Source organism: Hemiscyllium ocellatum, chromosome 19, assembly GCF_020745735.1.
Source record: "Hemiscyllium ocellatum isolate sHemOce1 chromosome 19, sHemOce1.pat.X.cur, whole genome shotgun sequence".
Classification (NCBI taxonomy): domain Eukaryota; kingdom Metazoa; phylum Chordata; class Chondrichthyes; order Orectolobiformes; family Hemiscylliidae; genus Hemiscyllium; species Hemiscyllium ocellatum.
This window is the reverse complement of record NC_083419.1, coordinates 37,206,834-37,228,028: the sequence shown is the minus strand read 5'-3', so window position 1 is coordinate 37,228,028 and position 21,195 is coordinate 37,206,834. Positions and strand designations below refer to the sequence as shown.

General features: G+C 41.1%; 1 protein-coding gene across 1 annotated transcript in view; it reads left to right on the top strand.

The window, feature by feature from the left end:
* si:dkey-97m3.1 (fatty acyl-CoA reductase 1) overlaps positions 1-21,195 on the top strand; it is a 198,510-nt gene that overhangs the window by 133,852 nt on the left and 43,463 nt on the right. The window contains exon 5 of the mRNA XM_060839365.1: positions 20,022-20,199. Within this exon, the coding sequence (XP_060695348.1) occupies positions 20,022-20,199 (178 nt within the window). The remainder of the gene's footprint in view (positions 1-20,021; positions 20,200-21,195) is intronic.

The window sequence follows — 21,195 nt, the reverse complement described above, 5'->3', positions numbered from 1 at the left end:
TGATCATGGGTTTGGGACATTTCTAAGAAGCACAAATAAATTTCTGCAATGCATCCTGTGAATGGTACACATCGTTGCTCCTGACTGTCAGTTTTAAAGAGAATTGATGTTTGTGGATGTGATGCTAATCAAACGGGATGCTTTGTTCTGGATGGCTTCAAGCTTCTTGAGTGTTGTTGAAGCTTCTCTCATTCAGCAAGTGATGAGTATTCCATCACACTCCTATCATGTGATTTGTAAATGGTGGACAGATTTTGGGGAGTTAAGAGATGAGTTACTGCCCTGCAGGATTCTTAGATTCTGACTTGCTCTGGTAACCACAGTATTTATATGGCTAGTGCAGTTCAGTTTCTGATTAACAGTAATCTCTGGGATGTCGATGGTGGGATATTCAGTTATGGTAATGTCAAGGGGTGGTGTTTAAATTGTCTGTCATTAGAGATAGCTATTGCCTGGTACTTGTGTGGTTGTAAATATTACTTGCCACTTGTGTCAACTCAAAGTGCAGGTCTTGCTGCATTTGGTAGCTGTTCCAGTATCTGAGGAGGTGCATACAAATGGTGCTGAACATTGAACTACCATCAATGAACATCACCACTTTTGACCTAATGATGGCAGGAAGGTTATTGATGAAACAGCTAAAGATGGTTTGGTCTGGACACTACCTTGAGGAACTCCTGCAATGATGTCTGGAGCTGAGATGACTAACATACAACAACCACAACCATCTTTCTTTGTGACAGGTCTGACTCCAGAGATTTAGAGTCGAAAAGCACAGCGGGTCAGGCAGCATCTGAGGAGCAGGGGAGTCAGTGTTTCGAGCATAAGCCCTACATCAGGTATGTGGAAGCAGAAGGGGACTGAGAGATAAATAGGAGGGTTAGGATTCCCATTAGTTCCAGTTTTGCCAGGCTCCTTCATGCTACACTTGGTCAAATGTCAAGAGCAGTCACTCTTGCCTCACTACTGGAATATAATGATTTTGTTTATGTTAAACCAAGGCTGTAATATGGTCAGGAGTAGAGTGGTCCTGGTGGAATCCAAACTGAGCTTCAGTGAGCAAGTTACTGCTCATCAAATGTTGATAAGACTATTGTAGCCTCTTCCATCACTTTACTGTGATGGAGAACAGACTGATTTGGCGGTAATTGGTCCAGGTTTGATTTGTCCTACATTGTGTTACCGAACATAGCTAGGCAATTCCCCACATTGTTGGGAAGATGTCATACTGGAACATCTTGGCTATGGGCATATTAATTACTGGATCGCACATCTCCAGTGCTACTGCTAGAATGGTGTCTTGTTCCATAGCCTTCGCAATAGCCATTTCTTCATATCATGTATAGTGAATTAAATCTATTGAAGAATTGGCATCTTCAGAGGTGACAATCCACCAGGTATTTCCAGTTAGCAGAGCTTGCAAATGCTTTAACCTTATCTTTTGCACCAATTTTATGAACTCTTCCATCATTGAGGCTGGGGATGTTTGTGGAGTCCCCTCCTCCAATAAGTTATTTAATTGTCCACAACCATTGATGACTGGAAATGACAGGACTGCGGAGCTTAGATATGAGCCATTGGTGTGGAATTGCTTAAGCCTGGCTATAACCAGCTGTTTACACTGTTTGGCCTACAAATAGCACTGTGTTGTAGCTTCACCACATTGACACCTCATTGTAGATATACCTGGTCTAATCCTTGACTTGCCATCCTACACATTTTATTGTACAGTGTTGGTTCCTATGCTTACTGCTGATTGTACAGTGGGGACTATGCCAGATCATGAGGTCGTAAATTGTGTCTGAGTACAATTTTGCTGTTAATTATGGCCCTCATCAACTCAATCTTGAGTTGCTAGATTATTCGGTCTGTTCCATTTCGCATAGTGATAATGCCACACAACATATAATGGAGCATTATCTCAGCATGAACACTGAACTTCATCTCTACAAGGACTGCAGTCATCGCACTTAACGGGATAATAATGGACAGATTATTGTGGTGAGGATGAGGTCAAGAATTTTCAACCTCTTGGTGGTTCTCTCACCACCTGCCACAAACCCAGTGTGGCAGTTACGTTCTTGAGAACTCAACCAGCATGGTCAGTAGTAGTGTGGCTGAGCCACTGTTGGTGGGGAACATTGGATCCCCCACCAGTGTACATTCTGTGCTCTTTCCACCCAAATCCTATTCAAGAGGTATATGATTCATCAGCCAAGGGGGGGCTACAATATGTAATCATCGGGAGGTTTCCCTGCCCATATTTGACTCGATTCCTTCAGTCTTTGTAATATCTGGACTCTAAATTCATGATTTTGACCAAACTGAGTGTTGTGGGATGTGCAAACCAAGAGAACTTTGGCTGAGCTTTTTTCCTATGAAGATCAAACCATGTTATAAAGTTTAATTTATATTTATTACATCAGAGTGGCGTGAAATATAAGCAAATTATTATCAGATTTCAACTGACGTGTTATGACTGTTACTTTGAGAATATAATTCCCAAAACCTTTTTCCAGGTGATGAGAGTCAGCAGGTAAGCAGCGTGTCAGACAAGATAGATTATTAATTGGTATAAATAGCTTTGTGAGCAGGCTTTTTAAAACTGATTATTAAGCACGGCATCGAAGATTTTCAGATTCACAAGCATTTTTAGGTAATTTAAAAAATAAGTGACCAGGCAGTTTCTGCTTTGGGTAAGCTGCTTATCTGATTTTCTGAATCATTGCCCAGAAGTTAGAGCAATGTTAAAAGAGGTCAGTTATGAAATTCAAGAAGAATGAGATGTAGGACCATGCCAAAATTTGTGTTACGGCCATGAAATGAGGCTGAGTTGGAAAATTTCCATGACGGAAACTTTAAAACAAAGCCATATGCAGTAATGAAACAAATTCAGTTTCACTTGAATGTACTTACATTAAATTCATTTTTCTTTTGACGTTTTTCTCTTTAAGTTTCTATGAGAATGTAGTTTTAATAGTTTTTTTAATGTGATGCATAGTCTACAAATCCTGTCACCGATCGGATTCATTCCGTTCATTGACCAACCAGGTCATACCCTCCACCTGTCTCCCCACTTGAGGAATGCTCTGCCCCAGAAGGCTGTGGAGGCCAAGTCTCTGGATGCTTTCAAGAAAGAGTTGGATAGAGCTCTTAAGGATAGTGAAATCAAGGGCTATGGGGATAGGCAGGAACAGGATACTGATTGAGGATGATCAGCCATGATCATAATAAATGGTGGTGCTGGCTCGAAGGACAGAATGGCTTACTCCTGCACCTATTGTCTATTGTCCATTCTGCCCCTGCCACCCCCTTTATCTGCAGCTCCCCTTTCTCTCTCACACACACACACACACACACCCCAGGCGTGAAGAACGGTTACACCTGAAACATCAACTTCTCCACCTCCTGATGCTGCCTGGCTTGCTGTGTTCTTCCAGCCTCCTGCTTGTCTGCTTTAGATTCCAGCATCTGCAGTTTTGTTTTTATCTCTAACTTAAAAGAGTCTGCCAGATTTGTTAAGAATTTTTTTTGTCCATTTTTGTTAAGGAAACCAAACATTTGTAATTCCACAAAGTGGGCGGCACGGTGGCACAGTGGTTAGCACTGCTGCCTCACAGCGCCTGAGACCCGGGTTCAGTTCCCGACTCAGGCGACTGACTGTGTGGAGTTTGCACGTTCTCCCCGTGTCTGCGTGGGTTTCCTCCGGGTGCTCCGGTTTCCTCCCACAGTCCAAAGATGTGCGAGTCAGGTGAATTGGCCATGCTAAATTGCCAGTAGTGTTAGGTAAGGGGTAAATGTAGGGGTATGGGTGGGTTGCACTTCGGTGGGTCGGTGTGGACTTGTTGGGCCGAAGGGCCTGTTTCCACACTGTAAGTCTAATCTAATCTTAAAGTAATATACATAAAGTTCAATTAAAATTTTAACTTTGATATGGTCCAACCATCTATTGTGGATCATTTAAAAGTTTTTTTTTCTTAAAATAAACTGTTTATTTCATGCCAGTTGTGGCTACGCTGCAGTTACCGAGAGCCAAATTGATGTGGATTGGAGACTGGATTTTTGAACGCTGCTGGTGCCAGGATCGGAAATGGGTGGAAACTGAAATAGTCCTGTCTGCTGGCACGCCAGTTCCAAGCTCCATCCCCAGTGTGAGCAGTTTCTCCTTGAAAATGGTTTCCAGACCAGTGAACTGGGTGACAGTAACTCCACACTACCCCCTCCAAAATACGCTAGTGGCCTAGCCGCAAAAGTGCTCTTACATAAATATTTAAAATGTTGAGAGGACACATCCAAGAACCCCCTCATTTACCTGCTTTCACTTTCTGCTCCTCCTTTTAAACTGGAAAGCATCTAATTGACCTTCCCTTCTAGAATCTGTCAGGACAGAGAACTGTCCTGTGAATGCTGTTAAAACCAACTATTTTCCTTTCCGGACAGATTCAGCACCTAAAATAGCCGTAACCTCTGTTTGCTGTTCCCAGAGGGAAAATCCAGTCCTATATTCAGTCATAGCAGCTTAATCATTGCTATTGCAGACATTTTGTATTAATGGGAAGCTGAAACCATTGTTCAATGCGAAGTGCAACTAAAGTTTTTTTAAAACATATTTACAATTCTTAAGCTTTAAATATTTTCCAGCATTTGGGATCACCTTCAGACATCGCTGAAGCATTGCCATTAAGTATCTTACACTCCTGAAGGAAAGGTTAAATAGACCACAACCTAATTGCATTATTTAGAAGCAAGTTTTGTAATGCTTTGTGAGTTGTATTATGATTAATTTCCTTTATTGTAGAAATGTGATCAACAGACATTATCAAATCTGAACTTTATCCAATTCTTTAATAAGAAGCAAATCTTTATGATGATTCTTATCTGTAGTTATAAATTAAGTGATATTATCAATGCTTTTAAACAGCACATATATAATTCTGAAGTAATTGAGGAACATTACACTTTCAAATGTGCATAGAAAGTTTTTCAAAATAGCTCAATCTACATTTACATTGCACCTTTAAGTTAATGAGCACTCCCCCTCCCCCAAGGTATTTCATAGGATCATTATAAAATAAAATGCGACACCAAACTACATTAGGCAATATTAGATCAGATGAATAAAACTTTGGTCCAAGGTAAATTTTAAGAATTTCTTCATGCCATGTCTTAGAATTTTATTTCTCTGTTCAACATTGCAACAATTGCAGCTTTCTCAAGTTAAATACTAACTACCCTGCCCATAAAATGTTTAGAAGCCTGTAGAGAAATGAGATCCTAATCTAAAGCTGGCTGTTGCGTGGTGAAATATTTCCTGACAGCATTTGAATGCTAAATCAGTACAGCATCTGTACTTACTGCTTCCTGTGTCACAACTGCAAAATGACTTGATTGGCTCTGACTTTCTTTGAGGCATGTGGTAGTCATAAATAGCACTGTATAAATGCGAGCTCTTTTATTTTGAACAATTTTGCTAAAAATCCATTCGAATCTTTCCCTTAAGTCTGTGGAAGCTATGAGCCACAGGGATGTTGGGGATTACATGAAGTACGTATATTTTCACTGTAAGCAACTTATGACTCATAAGCTTAAAAAATATTATACAAGAAACCTGCTGATTTATCTGATGTACCTTTTAATCTTTTGGCTAGAATACAAGCTATATTTTCCACATTGTTCACAAGCTATTTGAAAACATAGAACCGATAATTGTGCTAATCAGTTTGGAAACACATTGAGAAGGAATAGACCATGCTTATATGGCCAAATGATGGTAGAATTCAATAGAGGAGAGAAGATACTGGTAAGACATAACCTGCAGTAAAGCAGGTAGCTCAAAGTTGAATATCATGGACAGAATTTTCAATGGGGGTGAAGTCTGGTGCTGGCAATCTCTGAAAATAGTGCCCACTTTGCCATGTCAGTCTTCCAACTCTTCCATGACATGCAGAAGCTTTTTAAAGGGAGTTGAGAGGGTATAACCAGAAACATACACTCCGATTATTAACTTGCAGTTAATCTTGATGAGCTTTGAGGGGGACAAAATTTCAGTTAATGGTGAGAAGAGAAAATGGTTGAGGGCATGTCAGCATACAGCTTTTGGGACAGCAATAGGGAGCAATTATTGATTGTGGCTGCTTGATGAACAATGTTATATAAAAAGAAATAGTCAAACTGCATTATTCAGGCAGGGGCACAAAGTCACCATTGCCTGAGCAGAGTTGCTTGAGTAATTGAGAAGTGAGCATTTAATCACTTGTATGGATCATGAGACCACTGACTCTCTGTTCCTCTTTCTGTTCCTTTCCTTTTGGAAGCAGCAAGCCCAGTAATGATTAGTGTTTGTCTTTTAAAAACATACCCTATAACTGGGTCTGTCTCCATCCTGTGCTCACTGCCTCTAATGGGACACTGCATTCGCCTCTGATTCAGTTTGACCATTTTCGTTTTTAAAAAATGTGACATGTTTGACACCGATGCACTGTTGGATCAGAACCTAGAATTGGTCCTGATGTCAGGTTCCCTCCCAGTCCTGAACTGAATAATTGACCACATCCCCTGACAATGCATGGGAGGAGGATGCTGTGAGTATTTGATATTTGTCAATCACCATAGATATGGAAATGGTAAACTCACATTCAGAGCCCTTGTAGTGAACCTGGGATCACAGGATCAAGATGCTGGTAGGAAAGCTGTATAACCTTTAAACACATGCCTTTCACACCTATTAAGTGTGCTCAACAATGCGTGGCAAGGTTTTTGGACTAGTGATCCAGAGTCCCAGCCTAATGCTAATGCCACCATGGCACCTGGTGGAATTTGTATTCAATCAATATAATCTGGAATTAAAAACTAGTTAATAATGACCTTGAAACAATTATTGTAAAAGGCTATCTGATTCATTAGCATTCTTTAGGGGAGGAAGTCAGCTGTCTTTACCTAATCACTCCCACATGTGACTCCAGACCCATATAACTATGGTTGACTTTAACTGTTCATTGAAATGGCCTATCAATCCACTCAAACTATTACAAAATCTAGGCAACAGAATAAAATTGGACAGAACACTGAACATTAAACTAGCAGTGGAAATAACAGTGGCAAATCTAGCACTGTTAATCTTGTAATTTTGTCCTTATTTATATCAGGGTGTTTATGCTGACATTTTCGAGAATTATCCCATAGGATCATCAAACAACAGCTGAACATACACATACTCATTGGACCAGACCTTAGAGATAATGTCCTAGCCACCGCCATCACCATTTCTGTGTGTCCTCTGCCTGTGCGGGACAGAACCATCAGAGATGCCAGTGATATACAGTCAATAGAAAATTAACCCAGATTAACTGAAGACCTGACAAAGTCTCATGGAAATAGCCAGACAGAGGCAAGGATAACCGGTCTCCTCAACAGATGAATCAATACATCTCCATGTTGAACATTTTGGAGGGAGCATAGATGGTGGCAAAGCCACAGAATGTACTCTGGGAGGGGAGCTTCAATGTTTACCACCCAGGGTGGCTTGGTAGCACCACTACTAACTGAGCTGGCTAAGTCCAAAAGGATGTATCTGCTAGATATGTCTGGTAAAAACAATGACTGCAGATGCTGGAAACTAGATTCTGGATTAGTGGTGCTGGAAGAGCACAGCAGTTCAGGCAGCATCCAAGGAGCAGCAAAATCGACGTTTTGGGCAAAAGCCCTTCATCAGAAATAAAGGCAGAGAGCCTGAAGCGTGGAGAGATAAACTAGAGGAGGGTGCGGGTGGAGAGAAAGTAGCATAGATATATCTGGTGTCAAGCCAGGGATGTCGAAAATTGCCCATTTCCTGTCCAGTAAGAGAATGTCAAGTATGTCTCTGACCAATTCCCACTCTGTTAATCTACTGTTGATTATGTGCAAAGTGATAGAAGGGGTTATGAACAGTACTGCTGCTCAATTTGGGTTCCACCAAGGCCATCCATCTTTTGGCCTCATTACAGGCTTAGTCGAAAGGTGAAATGAGAGGCTTCTGATATCATGGCAGCATTTGACTGAGTATGAGATCAAGGAGTCCAAATGAAACTAGAGTCAATGGGAATCAAGGGGCGCTTGCTGCTGGTTGTATTCGTACTCACAAAAGAAAGGTTGTTGTAGTTGTTAGAAGTCAGCAATGTCAGTCCCAAGACAGCATTATGGGAGTTCCTCAGGCTAGTGTTTGCAGTACTTTACTGTTTATTTTATCCATTCAAGGGGTGTGAGTATTACTGGCTAGGCCAGCATTTATTGCTGTTTCTTAGTTGTCCTTGAGAAAATGGTGACGAAGTGTCTTCTTAAATTGCTGTGGCCTTTTTGCTATAGGTACACCCACAATACCATGAGGGAGAGAGTTCAAGGATTTTGATCCAGTGACGTGAGGATTGACAATATTTTTCCAAGTCAGGGTGATGAATGACTAGCAGATGTTGGTTCCCATGTATCTGCTACTCTTTTCCTTCTAGGTGCTAATGCTTGTTGGTTTGGAAGGTGTTGTCTAAGGAGCCTTGGTGAATTTCTGCTGTGCATCTTGTCTGTGGTACACATTGCTGCTCCTGAGTAACAGTGGTGGAGTGAGTGAATGTTTGTAGATGTTGGAACCAATCAAGCAGGTGCTTTGTCCTGGGTGGTGTCAAACCTCTTGAGTGTTGTTGGGGAGGCAGCCAACAAGACTTCCCTCAGCCTCTGCTGCTCAAGAGAAAACTAACCAAATTTTTCTAGCCTCTCCTTGCAGCTCATATTCTCTAATTCAGACAGCATCCTGGAAAAACTCTTCTGCACTGTCTCCAAAGCCTCCACCTCCCTGCTGGAATGTGGCGACTAGAATTGAACATAGTACTCTAGTGTGGCTGAACGAATGTCTTATAAAGCTGCAACATGACATCCTGACTCTTGTACTCAGTTCCCTGACCAATAAAGACAAGCATGCCATATGCCTTCTTTACCACCCGAACTACTTGTGTGGCTACTTTCAGGGAGCTATAGACTTAAACCCTAAGATCTCTCTGTATATCAATGCTGAACAGAGTCCTGCCATTAACTGCCATACTTTTTCTTAACATTTTATCTCCCAAAGTGCAGCACTTCACACTTAGTCAGACTAAACGCCATCTGCCAATTCTCCACCCATATCTGCAATTATCTATATCCCACTGTGTCCTATGACAATCTTCTATATTATTCACAACTCCACCAATATTTGTATCATCTGCAAACTTACTAAGCCACCCATCTACACTTTCATGGAATTCATTTATATATATCACAAACATCAGAGGTCTCGGTACGAATCCCTGCAGAACACCCCCAGTCATGGACCTCCAGCCTGAAAAACACCCTTTCACCAGTGCCCTCTTCCTTCTATGGGCAAGCCAATTCTGAGTCAATGTGGCTAAGCAACTGTGGATCTCATGCATCTTAATATTGTGGATGAGCCTACCACGAGGGACCTTGTCAAAAGCCTTACTAAAATCCATGTGAACAATATCCACTGCTCTACCCTCATTGATCACCGTTGCCACCTCCTCAAAAAATTCAGTCAAGTTAGTAAGACACGACCTTGACTACACAGAGCCATGCCTGACTGTCCCTAATTAGACCATTATTTTCCAAAAATGTGTAAATCCTATCCATAATAATTCTCTCCAGCAGCTTCCCAACCACTGATGTGAGACTCACTGGTCTGTTGTTTCCTGGATTATCCCTCTTTCCCTCGTCCAGGCTAGTCCAGTTCCATTCTTGAGCAATGGTAACACGCAGAATGTTGACAGTGAGGAATTCAGTGATGGTCATGCCATTGAACGTCCATAAGACCATAAGATATTGGAGTGGAAGTAAGGCCATTCGGCCAATCAAGTCCACTCCACCATTCAATCATGGCTGATGGGCATTTCAACTCCACTTACCCACACTCTCCCCGTATCCCTTAATTCCTTGCGAGATCAAGAATTTATCAATCTCTGCCTTGAAGACATTTAGTGTCCCGGCCTCCATTGTGCTCTGTGGCAGTGAATTCCACAGGCCCACCACTCCCTGGCTGAAGAAATGTCTCCTCATTTCCATTGTAAATTGACCCCCCTCTAATTCTAAGGCTGTGCCCATGGGTCCTTGTCTCCCCGCCTAACGGAAATAAATTCCCATCGTCCACTCTTTCTAAGTCATGCATTATCTTGTAAGTTTGTATTAGATCTCCCCTCAACCTTCTAAAATCTAATGAGTACAATCCCAGGATCCTCAGCCGTTTGTCATATGTTAGGCCTACCATTCCAGGGTCATCCATATGAATCTCCGCTGGACATGCTACAGTGCCAGTATGTCTTTCATGAGGTGTGGGGCCCTAAATTGGACACAGTATTCTAAATGGGTCCTAACCATAGCTTTGTAAAGTCTCTGTAGCACATGCTTTTATATTCCAATCCTCTTGAGATAAATGACATTATATTCACTTTCTTAATCACGGACTCAACCTGCAAGTCAACCTTTAAGAGAATCCTGGACTAACACTCCAAGATCCCTTCATATTTTGGCTTTATGAATTTTCTCACCATTTAGAAAATAGTCCATGCCTGTATTCTTTTTTCCAAAGTGCAAGACCTCACATTTGCTCATGTTGAATTTCATCAGCCATTTCCTGGACCACTCTCCTAAACTGTCTAAATCTTTCTGCAGCCTCCTCATCTCCTCAGAACTACCTGCTTGTCCACCTAATTTCGTATCATTGGCAAACTTTGCCAGAATGTCCCCAGTCCCTTCATCCAGATCATTAATATATAAAGTGAACAGCTGCGGCCTCAACACTGAACCCTGCAGGACACCACTTGTCACTGGCTGCCATTCTGAAAAGGAACATTTTATCCCAACTCTCTGCATTCTGTCAGATAGCCAATCTTCAATCCATGCCAGTAGCTCACCTTGAACACCATGGGCCCTCACCTTACTCAGCAGCTTCCCATGAAGCACCTTATCAAAGACCTTTTGGAAGTGTTGATAGATAACATCCACTGGGTTTCCCTGGTCTAACCTACTTGTTACCTCTTCAAAGAATTCTAACAGGTTGTCAGGCATGACAGTCCCTTACTAAATCCATGCTGACTTGTTCTAATCTGACCCTGCAATTTCAAGAATTTAGAAATCTCATCCTGAATGATGGATTCTAGAATTTTACCTACAACCGAGGTTAGGCTAATTGGCCTATAATTTTCCATCTTTTATCTTGATCCTTTCTTGAACAAGGGGTTTGCAACAGGAATTTTCCAATCATCTGGGACTTTTCCTGACTCCAATTTTTAAAAGATTACAACCAATGCCTCGCCTATTTCTTCAGCCACCTCCCTCAGAACTCTAGGATGTAGCCCATTGGGGCCAAGAGATTTATCAACTTTTAGAGCTTTTAGCTTTTCTAGCACTTTCTTCTTTGTAATGGATGATATACTCAACTCTACCCCTTGATTTTCCTTAATTGTTGGGATATTACTCATGTCTTCCACTATGAAGACTGACACAAAGTATTCATTAAGTTCTTCAGCTATTTCCTAATCCGTCATCACTAGCCTTCCTGCATCAATTTGGAGTGGCCCAATTTCTACTTCTGCCTCTCGTTTGTTCCTATTTCTAATGTTACTGGCTAGCTTACTTCATATTTGATCCTCTCCTTCCTTATTTCTCTCTTTGTTATCCTCTGTTTGTTTTTGTAGCCTTCCCAATCTTCTGATTTCCCTGTGCTCTTGGCCACTTTATAGACTCTCTCTTTTTCTATGATAAATGTCCTGACTTGCTTTGTCAGCCATGGCTATCTAATCCCTCCCCAGATAATCTTTCTTTTCTTTGGGATGAATCTCTGTACAGTGTACTCAATTATACCCAGAAACTCCTGCCATTGTTGCTCTACTGTCTTCCCCACGTGGCTCTGCTTCCAGTCAATCTTTGTCAGTTCCTCTCTCATGCCCTTGTAATTACCTTTATTTAACTGTAACACCATTACATCCAATTTTGCCTTCTCTCTTTCAAATTGCAGGCTGAACTCTACCATATTATGATCACTGCCTCTGAAGTGTTCCCTTACTTTAAGATCTTTTATAAAGTCTGGCTCATTACAAAGCATTAAGTAAAGAATATTCCCCTCCCTTGTGGGCTCCATCACAAGCTGTTCCAAAAAGCCATCCTGTAAGTATTCCATGAATTCACTTTCTTTGGATCCACCAGCAACATTGTTCACCCAGTCCACCTACATATTGAAGTCCCCCATGATTACCATGACCTTGCCTTTCTGAAGAATGTCAATGAGTGATGGATAGGTTCTCTCTTGTTGATGATGGCCATTGTCTGTGAATATTCTTGCTAGTTGTTAGCCCAAAGATAAATATTGTCACGTCTTGCTACATTTGACGGAGACTGCTTCAGTGTCAGGATTTGCAAATGCTTTTCAAACAATGTCCAGTCACCAGTGAATACTCTACTTTTGACCTAATGGTGGACAGAAAGACATTGATGAATCACTTGGAGATAGTTGGATCAAGGACCCTATCCCGAGGAGCTCTTGCAGAGAAGTCTTGGACGTGGGATGACTGACCTGCAACAACCACAAGTATCACTCCAAATGGCAGAGAGCTTTCTCCATGATTTCCATTGACTCCAGCTTTGTTAGAGCTCCTTGATGCCACATTTGGTCAAATGCGGCTTTGATGTAAAAAGCAGTGACCCTCAGCTCACCTCATCTCATCTCAGAAATTAGCTTATTTGCCCATGTTTGAACCGGTGCTGTAATGTGGTCAGGAGCTGAGTGGCCCTGCTGAAACCTAAACTGAGTATTAGTGAGTAGGTTACCACGTTGTCGGACAGATCTCAATGTTGAAACTGTATTAGAAAAGCATGACTAGGGCACGACATTCTGGAACACATGCCTTCGGTACTATTGGCAGAATATTGTCAAGGCCCATAGGATCCAGTGACCCCAGCCATTTCTTGAGATTATGTAGAGTGAATTAAATTGGCTGAAGATTGGCATCTCTGATGCTAGGGACCTCTGCAGGAAGCGGAGATGAATCACCAATGGCATTCCATTGTAAGTTCAGCAATGCAAATGTTCTTTGATGATTGCACGTTATTCAGCACCATTCAGCACCAACCATATACAGCAAGACATGAACAACATTTATGCATGTTCTTGTAAGTGGCAAGTTACAACTATGCCACACAATTGTTAGGCTATGACCATCTTCAATACAAGAGATTTCAATAATGTCCCCTTGACATTTAATGGAATTGCCATAATTAAATTTCCATCTATTAACATTCTAAAGATTACCACTGATTAGAAACTGAACTGGACCAGCCATAAAATTATTATGACAACAAGACCAGGTCATAGTTCAGACATTTTGCAGCATGTTAATTGGTCTATGGATTAGTGACTGGTTACTGATGATAAGGAGCCTTTTGTGTGTCAACAACTACGTGATTGTTATTAGGAACTTAAAAGCTTAGGACTGGGAACAAGATACAGAGGAGGGTTTTACTCTCCACTATCTCAGAGAGTGACTCATGTTAAACCTGAAGAAAGCAGTTCATCTTTTCTTCAGCAATTGCTATAAGCTGTGAGTTGTAGTTTCTCTGATTTACCAATTAAAAGTAAACCACTCAACCTGTGCCTCTTGCAAACCACTGGAAGTATTTAGAAATGGGAAGTCAAGGAACAACCTTCAGATCAGCAAGAACTACCTTGCCAGTTCTTCCTTTGGTCCATGTATTTTTCTCTGTCTATACATCTGTCATTGTCTGTGTATGTGCAGGGGGAGTCTATACGTGTATTGGAGTTGTAAATAGAAGTGATATAAACCGATAGGTTACAACTATTTACTTGTAATAAACAGTAATACTTTCTAAGAACAGAAAACAAGTCTGTGCTTTCTATCAATCTGGCTCTGAAAATCGGGTAAAGAATTTTATAATTTATATTAAGATCTTTGACTTTTGTGATGTATCAGGGAATAGTGGGACTTGATTTCCAACACATTACCCCAGTGAGCTGTGATATTATACATTGCTGCTCCAATCAATTCAGGTAAGAAATATCAATGGTGAAGTGGATAATTCTGATTATAGTGTAAGCTTCCTCAAACTGAAGCATTGATTCTGCCCATGGCACCTACTTTGGTATCAAGACATTTTGGTGCATTGGGCCATCCCGTGCTGCTAGAAGAACTCTTTCACTGTGTTAAATAATCAAATGCCTTTAAGTATAAAAATCATGGAACCTTCTTGGGAATAATGCTAACCTCTATGATGTAGGTGTTAAATCATGAGCTGATTTTTTTAACTTACTACAATAATGTTAATTCCTGTAAATGGTGTGGTAACAGGTTGGAAATTGAAATAGAAACACCAGTTTTATAACTGGAAGAGCATAGTTCCAATTTTCAGTCAGAGTCTATTTTAGGAGGCTAGCCCCCTCACCAGGGATGAGAGAGTGACGGTTAAATATTTGCAAGAAGCATTGTCAGGACTCAAAAGCATTTTTGTGTCAGCTGTAACCATTTCCTTAATCCACCCACAAGCCATGAATTGTACTGGTCAGGGAATGCTGCTTTCAAAGTGATCCTTGGCAAGAGTCAGGAGAGCTTGAAGTAGGTCGTTTTTGTCTATAGCCCTTGTATATTTTCAGCTTCAAAGCATTCCATTATTCCCTCCGTTATTTCAGCTCTGTGTTTTTGTGGGAGTTGCAAACCTTTCTATGCTGCTGGTTTGTTTGCAGTCCCGACACCTTCGCCAGTTACTGGTAAAGCTGCAGGACCTTGACACTTGACTGCTGTGTCAGACTTCCTGTCCTCCCAAATCGTAAGCCTCATTTTAAAGATATAATCGGTGCTTTAGCAGCTTCCTTCCTGTACTTAGATCACAGCCTGTTCTCTGAAATTGATAACCACTGACATCATCACCCTCCTGCCATTGGTAGGTTCCAGAATGGAACTTTATTCCCTGTGCATGTGCCTTGTGAATGACAGAATTAGGCCGGAAAGCCTGAGTGGCAAGATGGCTGCAATTGATACTGGTTCAGACCATGCTCAGATTGCCATTCCATTCCTATTTTTCTGTTATGCAGTCTTGGCTCATTCAGAAATGACAAGCACAGGTCAAATTCATACAGCTCCCCTATGGAACAGGATTATCGGAATAAGTTAAATTATGCCTTCTTTGGCAATGTTCTGAGATTGAAATGTCGAACAGATTTAGAAGTAGCACAGCCAAAAACCTTGACAGCCCCTGTGAAAGGGTGCATGTATAAAATATGTGTGAGGTTCAGGTGTAGTTGGCAATATTTGGGTGTCTCCTAGTTAGAGGGTCTGCCTTACAGTTACCTAGGAGTTAGACTGAGACTTTAAATTGCTGCAAATGTGTTGCTGGTCAAAGCACAGCAGGCCAGGCAGCATCTCAGGAATAGAGATTGTCTAATTTTTTCTGATTGACTATTAACATGCCTGGGTCTTAATTCTGAATTCTCCAGCTTCAATTAATTCTTTTGGAGGTTTCTGGAAAAGGGAATTGGTGCATCTGGGATTCTGCAGGGTCCTGACATTGCAAATCCAGTCTGTGCTGCTCCATTGACTAGCCATCAGAATATCTGGGCCACTGTTTCCTTCTCCTGACATTGTTGTCCTGAAGGAATGCATGATAGACCTGCTCGATACAAGTGTAGCAACAGCCTGAGCAGTGCCCCAGTGCTAATCTAGATCCGTTTTTGTAAAATAAATATTGAAGGTAACATTGACTTTGACAGCCACTGGCAACGTTCAGCATTATTACTTTCATTTAATAGTATCCTTGAAGGAAATGGAATTTTTTTTTGAATGATGGTAGCCTTAATGCTTGGAAATATTCCCAAACGCGGAGTTCTCTTCTTTCAAGTACGAATATTACAACCACTTTAAGCTATCAAATATTGATGTCAAACAATTACATGATTAAAGTATTTGAGAGAAGCCAAATAAAATTGATTTTTGAGAATTACATTCTTAATGGCCTGCTGAAACAAAAATATTTATTGCACTAGTGTTAAATTAATTCCACTATGGCTATCGTAAGTCCTATCTGACAAATTTACCAGAATACAACTCGACATGCACGTCTGATAGGAACTGCAAAATCTTTCACTGGTCAACAATAGACCCATACATTACTCTGAGGTGCTGTTATTTGATTGTACAGTATTTGGAAATTAGGATTTGTGTGACAGTTGGAAGACTTTCAATTTGCCTCTGCTTCGAGGTGAGAGAGGGCTGTGCAATTTCAGAAAGGTAAAGTTTGGCTTGCCAGTAAACATAGAAGTGAAAAAAAAATTCTAATAAATTGCTAATTGTGCCAAGTAAGACTTGTAAATGTCCTTGCCATCTGGGTTAAGAGGCAGAGTGAGAGGAGCAAATTGACAATGCTGCATGTGCAGATCACTGGAGATTGAGCTGGGGGCTGGTGACATGCTAAGGAGTTGAGTTTAACTAACACTGACCTTGTGTTCGGCTCTGTTGATGTAAATGCTGAACATCTCATTAATACTAAAGAATGCAAGTAAGCAATTAAGTACAATAACCATCACTAGGAATGGGGTGTTATACAAACTCAGGTGCTAAAGAGAGATAAGTCCCCTGGCCTTGATGGCTTGAATTGTAGGATCCTAAAAAAAAGTAGCTATAGAGATAGTGGATGCATTGGTTGTAATTTTCCAAAACTCCTTGGATTGTAGAAAAGTACAGGAGGATTGGAAAACTGTCAATGTGACACCCTATTTGAAAAGGGAGGGTAGATATAGACCTAACATTGGAAAATCACAATCTAAGCAAATAGAGTCAGTATGGCTTCCTGAAAGGGAAATTGTTTCTAATTTATTACATTTTTTTCAAGGAAGTCTCAACCAGAGTAGATAGAGGGGAAACAATAGATATGTTGTATTAGGACTTTTAGAAGCCATTTGACAAGGTACCTCACAGAAGGTTAAGTCAATGGCTATGTTTGCTGACACTGATGCATGTGTGCTACATGCCATTTTTAATTTGGTGTGCGCAGATTATGGGAAATGTGACGGGGCAATGAGGATAAGAGATCAGGACGGGGCTGTGGAAGATATCAGGATGGTGGAAGGGTGGTGGGAGGAGACATCAGGATGGGGTAGTGAAGGAATTGAGCCCAAGGGCAGGAGATTAGGAGAAATTGGGTCTAGAGCTCAGGACCATCTGTTGAGAGAGAGAGAGAGATCAGCACCAATGGGGGGAGAGAGATCAGTACCAGTGGGGAGAGAGAGAGGGAGAGATCAGGAGAACCCGGTAAGAGGGAAAGAACAAGAGGGGAAGATAGTGGTGGGGTGGGATTGTTGGGAGAGTGGTGGTAGAGAGCTGGGGTGGGTGCGGAAGGGAAAGATGAACAGGAGACCTCCTGGCTTCTGGACTCTCCTTGTCTCTCCCCTACCTTCCTGAGCCCTGGGCTTCCATTGTTGCTCCCAACTTCTGGCTTCTGAGCCCTATACCCTTCTTGCTGAAACTAGGGGTCTCCATCCACGCCCGTACCCTCTTTCCATCAGAAGCCTGGTTAAAAATCCTGCACACGTCACTGCAAATGTTCTGTAATACATTTGTTTATGACATTTCAAGTAAAGGGTAGATGATGACATCAGTATTTGGAACTGTGCATCCCTGAGTGAGTGCACATAGTTGACAGTAGTTGTCAGTGTCAGCGAACATTGCCTAGGTCAGTCATAACATAAGAAGAGTCCATGGTGCCTGAGATAGTATGCTGTCATAGACAGAGATTTGCCTGTAGGGCAGGAAACGGTGAGTAGGGATAAGGGAATCTTTTTTCAGGGTGGTGAGTTGTGACCAGTGGGGTTCTACAGGGATCTGTAGTGACTTCACAACTGTTTAAAATATACATTAATGACTTGAAAGGAGAGAAACAAATGTACTGTTGCCAAATTTGCAGATGATGCAAAAATAGATGGAAAGGCAATTTGCAAGAGGGATACAAACAATTTACAGAATGCTATTGATAGGTTATGTTAGTGGGTGAAAAATTGGCAAATCAAGAATAATGTGGGAAAATATGAAGTTGTTCATTTTGGGTATAGCTCTTAAGTATCTAAAAGATTGAAAGCACGGGACAGAGTTGGCATAAGGGAACCAAAAGGCCTGTCATTACACTGTTTACAGATTGTAAATCAAAACAGATTCTGAGAAAAAAGTGAATAAACTGAATTCGGCAGAAACATTCTTGATGGCTTTGACCACACTGTGAGCCACTACCTCAGTGACAGCCACTCGAGTGATGCTCAGCATTATCTGCTGCAAAAGGATGAGCACAGGCAGGCTTGCCCGCTCTTTCACTCAACCAGAACAGTTAGGTGGCCTCTGTTCCCTCCGATGGACCACTTTGTCCTGCAGGAGAGAGGAAATCTACCTGGGAATGTGGTGTGATGTATTTGAGTGATGTACCTGCCACAGTTGTGTAGCTAGCAATGGATGCATGATATGAAAATGCATATTTTGCAGCAGCGCCATGTGTTAGGTGAGACTATGAATGTGAATAATGAGTCCTTTTTGGTAGGAATTGTTGGTAGGTGAGTGAAAGCTGTGATGAATACATCATTGGGTAAGGCTAGTGGTGCAGTTGGTGGAATGTGATATACATTCAGAGACATTGCTGTCTTGTGTAAAGTCATCAAATTCCTTTTTGCACTGCATCCAGGGCTCAGGGCTAGAGTGCTGGTGATGACCACAACAGTTACTTGCTCCGACTATCTACTCATCATCTCCATCGAGGTTCCCCCAGCTCTTGAGTGAAGAGGAGCTCTTCTCCTTCTGTGCACTACTCCACCAAGGCCTCCAACAAGGCATCGGGGAACAATGGGACATATTGCCTGGCTTGCAGTGTCATTTTTTGTAGATTCTTCCTGCACTTCAACACCTCTTCACCATTTCAAGCCCTTGCTCCAGTCCAAATGCATTATTTTCCTGCTGTCACTCAATTTCAGGTTTAGAGTGGCTACATGGTTCTATTATGGTTGGCTGTGAAGTTCATGCTGCTTGCATCCCTTTGCTAGGCATGGGTTAACCATGCTTCATGATCTACACGCCCGTTTCAAGGATTATTCAATTTAGCTTCTTCAGGCTTTTGCAAGATTAAATCTACTAAGGAGATTTTTTTCCCAAGAGAACCTGGCATATCAGGGCAGAAATACTGTTTCTGTTAAAAACCAGAAGCTTACTGGAGAAGTCACTGACTCAAAATCATCGTAACTCTAAAGTATTAAGACGGTGTTGAGGTACAAATTTCATAGTGAGACATTATTCAGGTTAGATTTGGGTTAGGTTTGTGAAGTTTTAGTGTATCGTCTCATTTGAGACTCAGTCAGCTCAGCACAAGGAAATTCACTGTCACACATTCCACTGTCTGCTCTGCAATTAGCCATTAAACTGCTGTTTGAACAATACCACCATTCCCCTCAAATACTTAACAAAGAAGAAATGCATAAGGTTTTCAATTCATGATGTTTTGTAAATTATATTAGAATTTCCTTTTTATAAAATTTCTATCTCACAATTTCACCGCAACTGGATTAATCATTCAGGTTCATTTGTGATGTAAAGTCATAAGCCATTTAAGCTCAACTATTTAATCCTCTGAGTTCTGACAGACATTTGAACTTTGTAACAGTCTCAATAATTTTGCTTGTCTAAAATCTATTAAATGATGTTCTTTACATTTCCAACTGTGAAAAAGGAAAAAATTAGCAAAGTGGTCTTAAGTGCATTCATTTACTGTTATAGGCATTTCTTAGATCGGGATAATCTGCCTTTGCATTATCCCTCCCATGTCTCCATGTGGTTTTATTTTTGTTGTACCTTTGCTTGTTCCATCACTAAAGGACTGAAAAATTCAGACAATTAACCAATTGTCTGTAATGGTTAGCCATAGTAAGGAATCCTTTTATCATATCTCATGGTATATAATGAATCTTTTTTTTCAAGGTGGATGGATGAAAGCATGATCCAAGACATCACCCCCAAACTGATTGGAGACCGGCCAAACACATACACTTATACAAAGGCACTCGCAGAGTATGTGGTGCAGCAAGAGAGTGAGGATTTGAATATTGCCATAATCAGGCCATCTATTGTTGGAGCAAGTTGGCAAGAGCCATTTCCAGTAAGTGATGTTCTTTTATATAATGTATTTTATCATCCTGTTTTCCCTTTAGCAATTTGTAGCTTAAATTAAAGCTACAAGGAACTAGGAATGGGCAATAAATGCTGGTCTAGCCAGTGATGCCCACATCCCAAGAATGAATTTTTAAAAAATTGTTTATACATCTTAGTTGTCATTACAGTGATAGACATTGGATGATAGTTGGGTGGAAGTAAGAAAGAGGTACATTAAAATGAGAAATGCTTCTATTATACTTGAGTTAATATCATGCCTATTGAATTAGATCTCCTGTCACAGAAGCCATTTTGTCACTGGAGATGAGATGGAGTAAGTTACTCATTTCTACAGAGTTTGAGACAGGTGATAAAGTTTTTCTGAATATGGATGTGTTCAAGCCTTAGCAGACCTGTACTTTATAGGGAGTTAAGAAATGTTGTGGAGAAATGTTTGGTGTGCATGAATAAATAGGCCCTTCAGAGATGGTTTTCTTACTAATGACAATGTAGGAATTCGCTTAATGTTCCTTTTCAGGATGAAACTTGGTAAGTCTTGCAGTTGTTTGATCATGGTCCCATAATAAATTGAAGCTTGTCTGTTCTGGTAACATACATTATTGCATAAACATAGAATCAGAGGAATTTGTAGCATCAAATGAGGCCATTTGGCTGATCTATGCAAGAGAGTGTGTAACCACTCAATTTAATCCCACTTTTCAGTTTTCTGTTCAGCATTTCATAGGCATATCCGTTTTTTTCATTCACTCTAGGACATGGGTGGTGCTGGTTGGCCAGCATTTATTGCTCCTCCCTAGTTATTATTGAGAAGATGGCAGTGAGCTGCCTTTCTGAACTGCTTCAGTCCATGTGCTGTAGATTGACCCCCAGTGCCCTTAGAGAGGGCATTCTAGGATTTTGACCCAGTGACAGTAAAGGAATGGCAATGTGTTTCTAAGTCAGGATGGTAAGTAACTTGGAAGGGAACTCACAGGTGGTGATG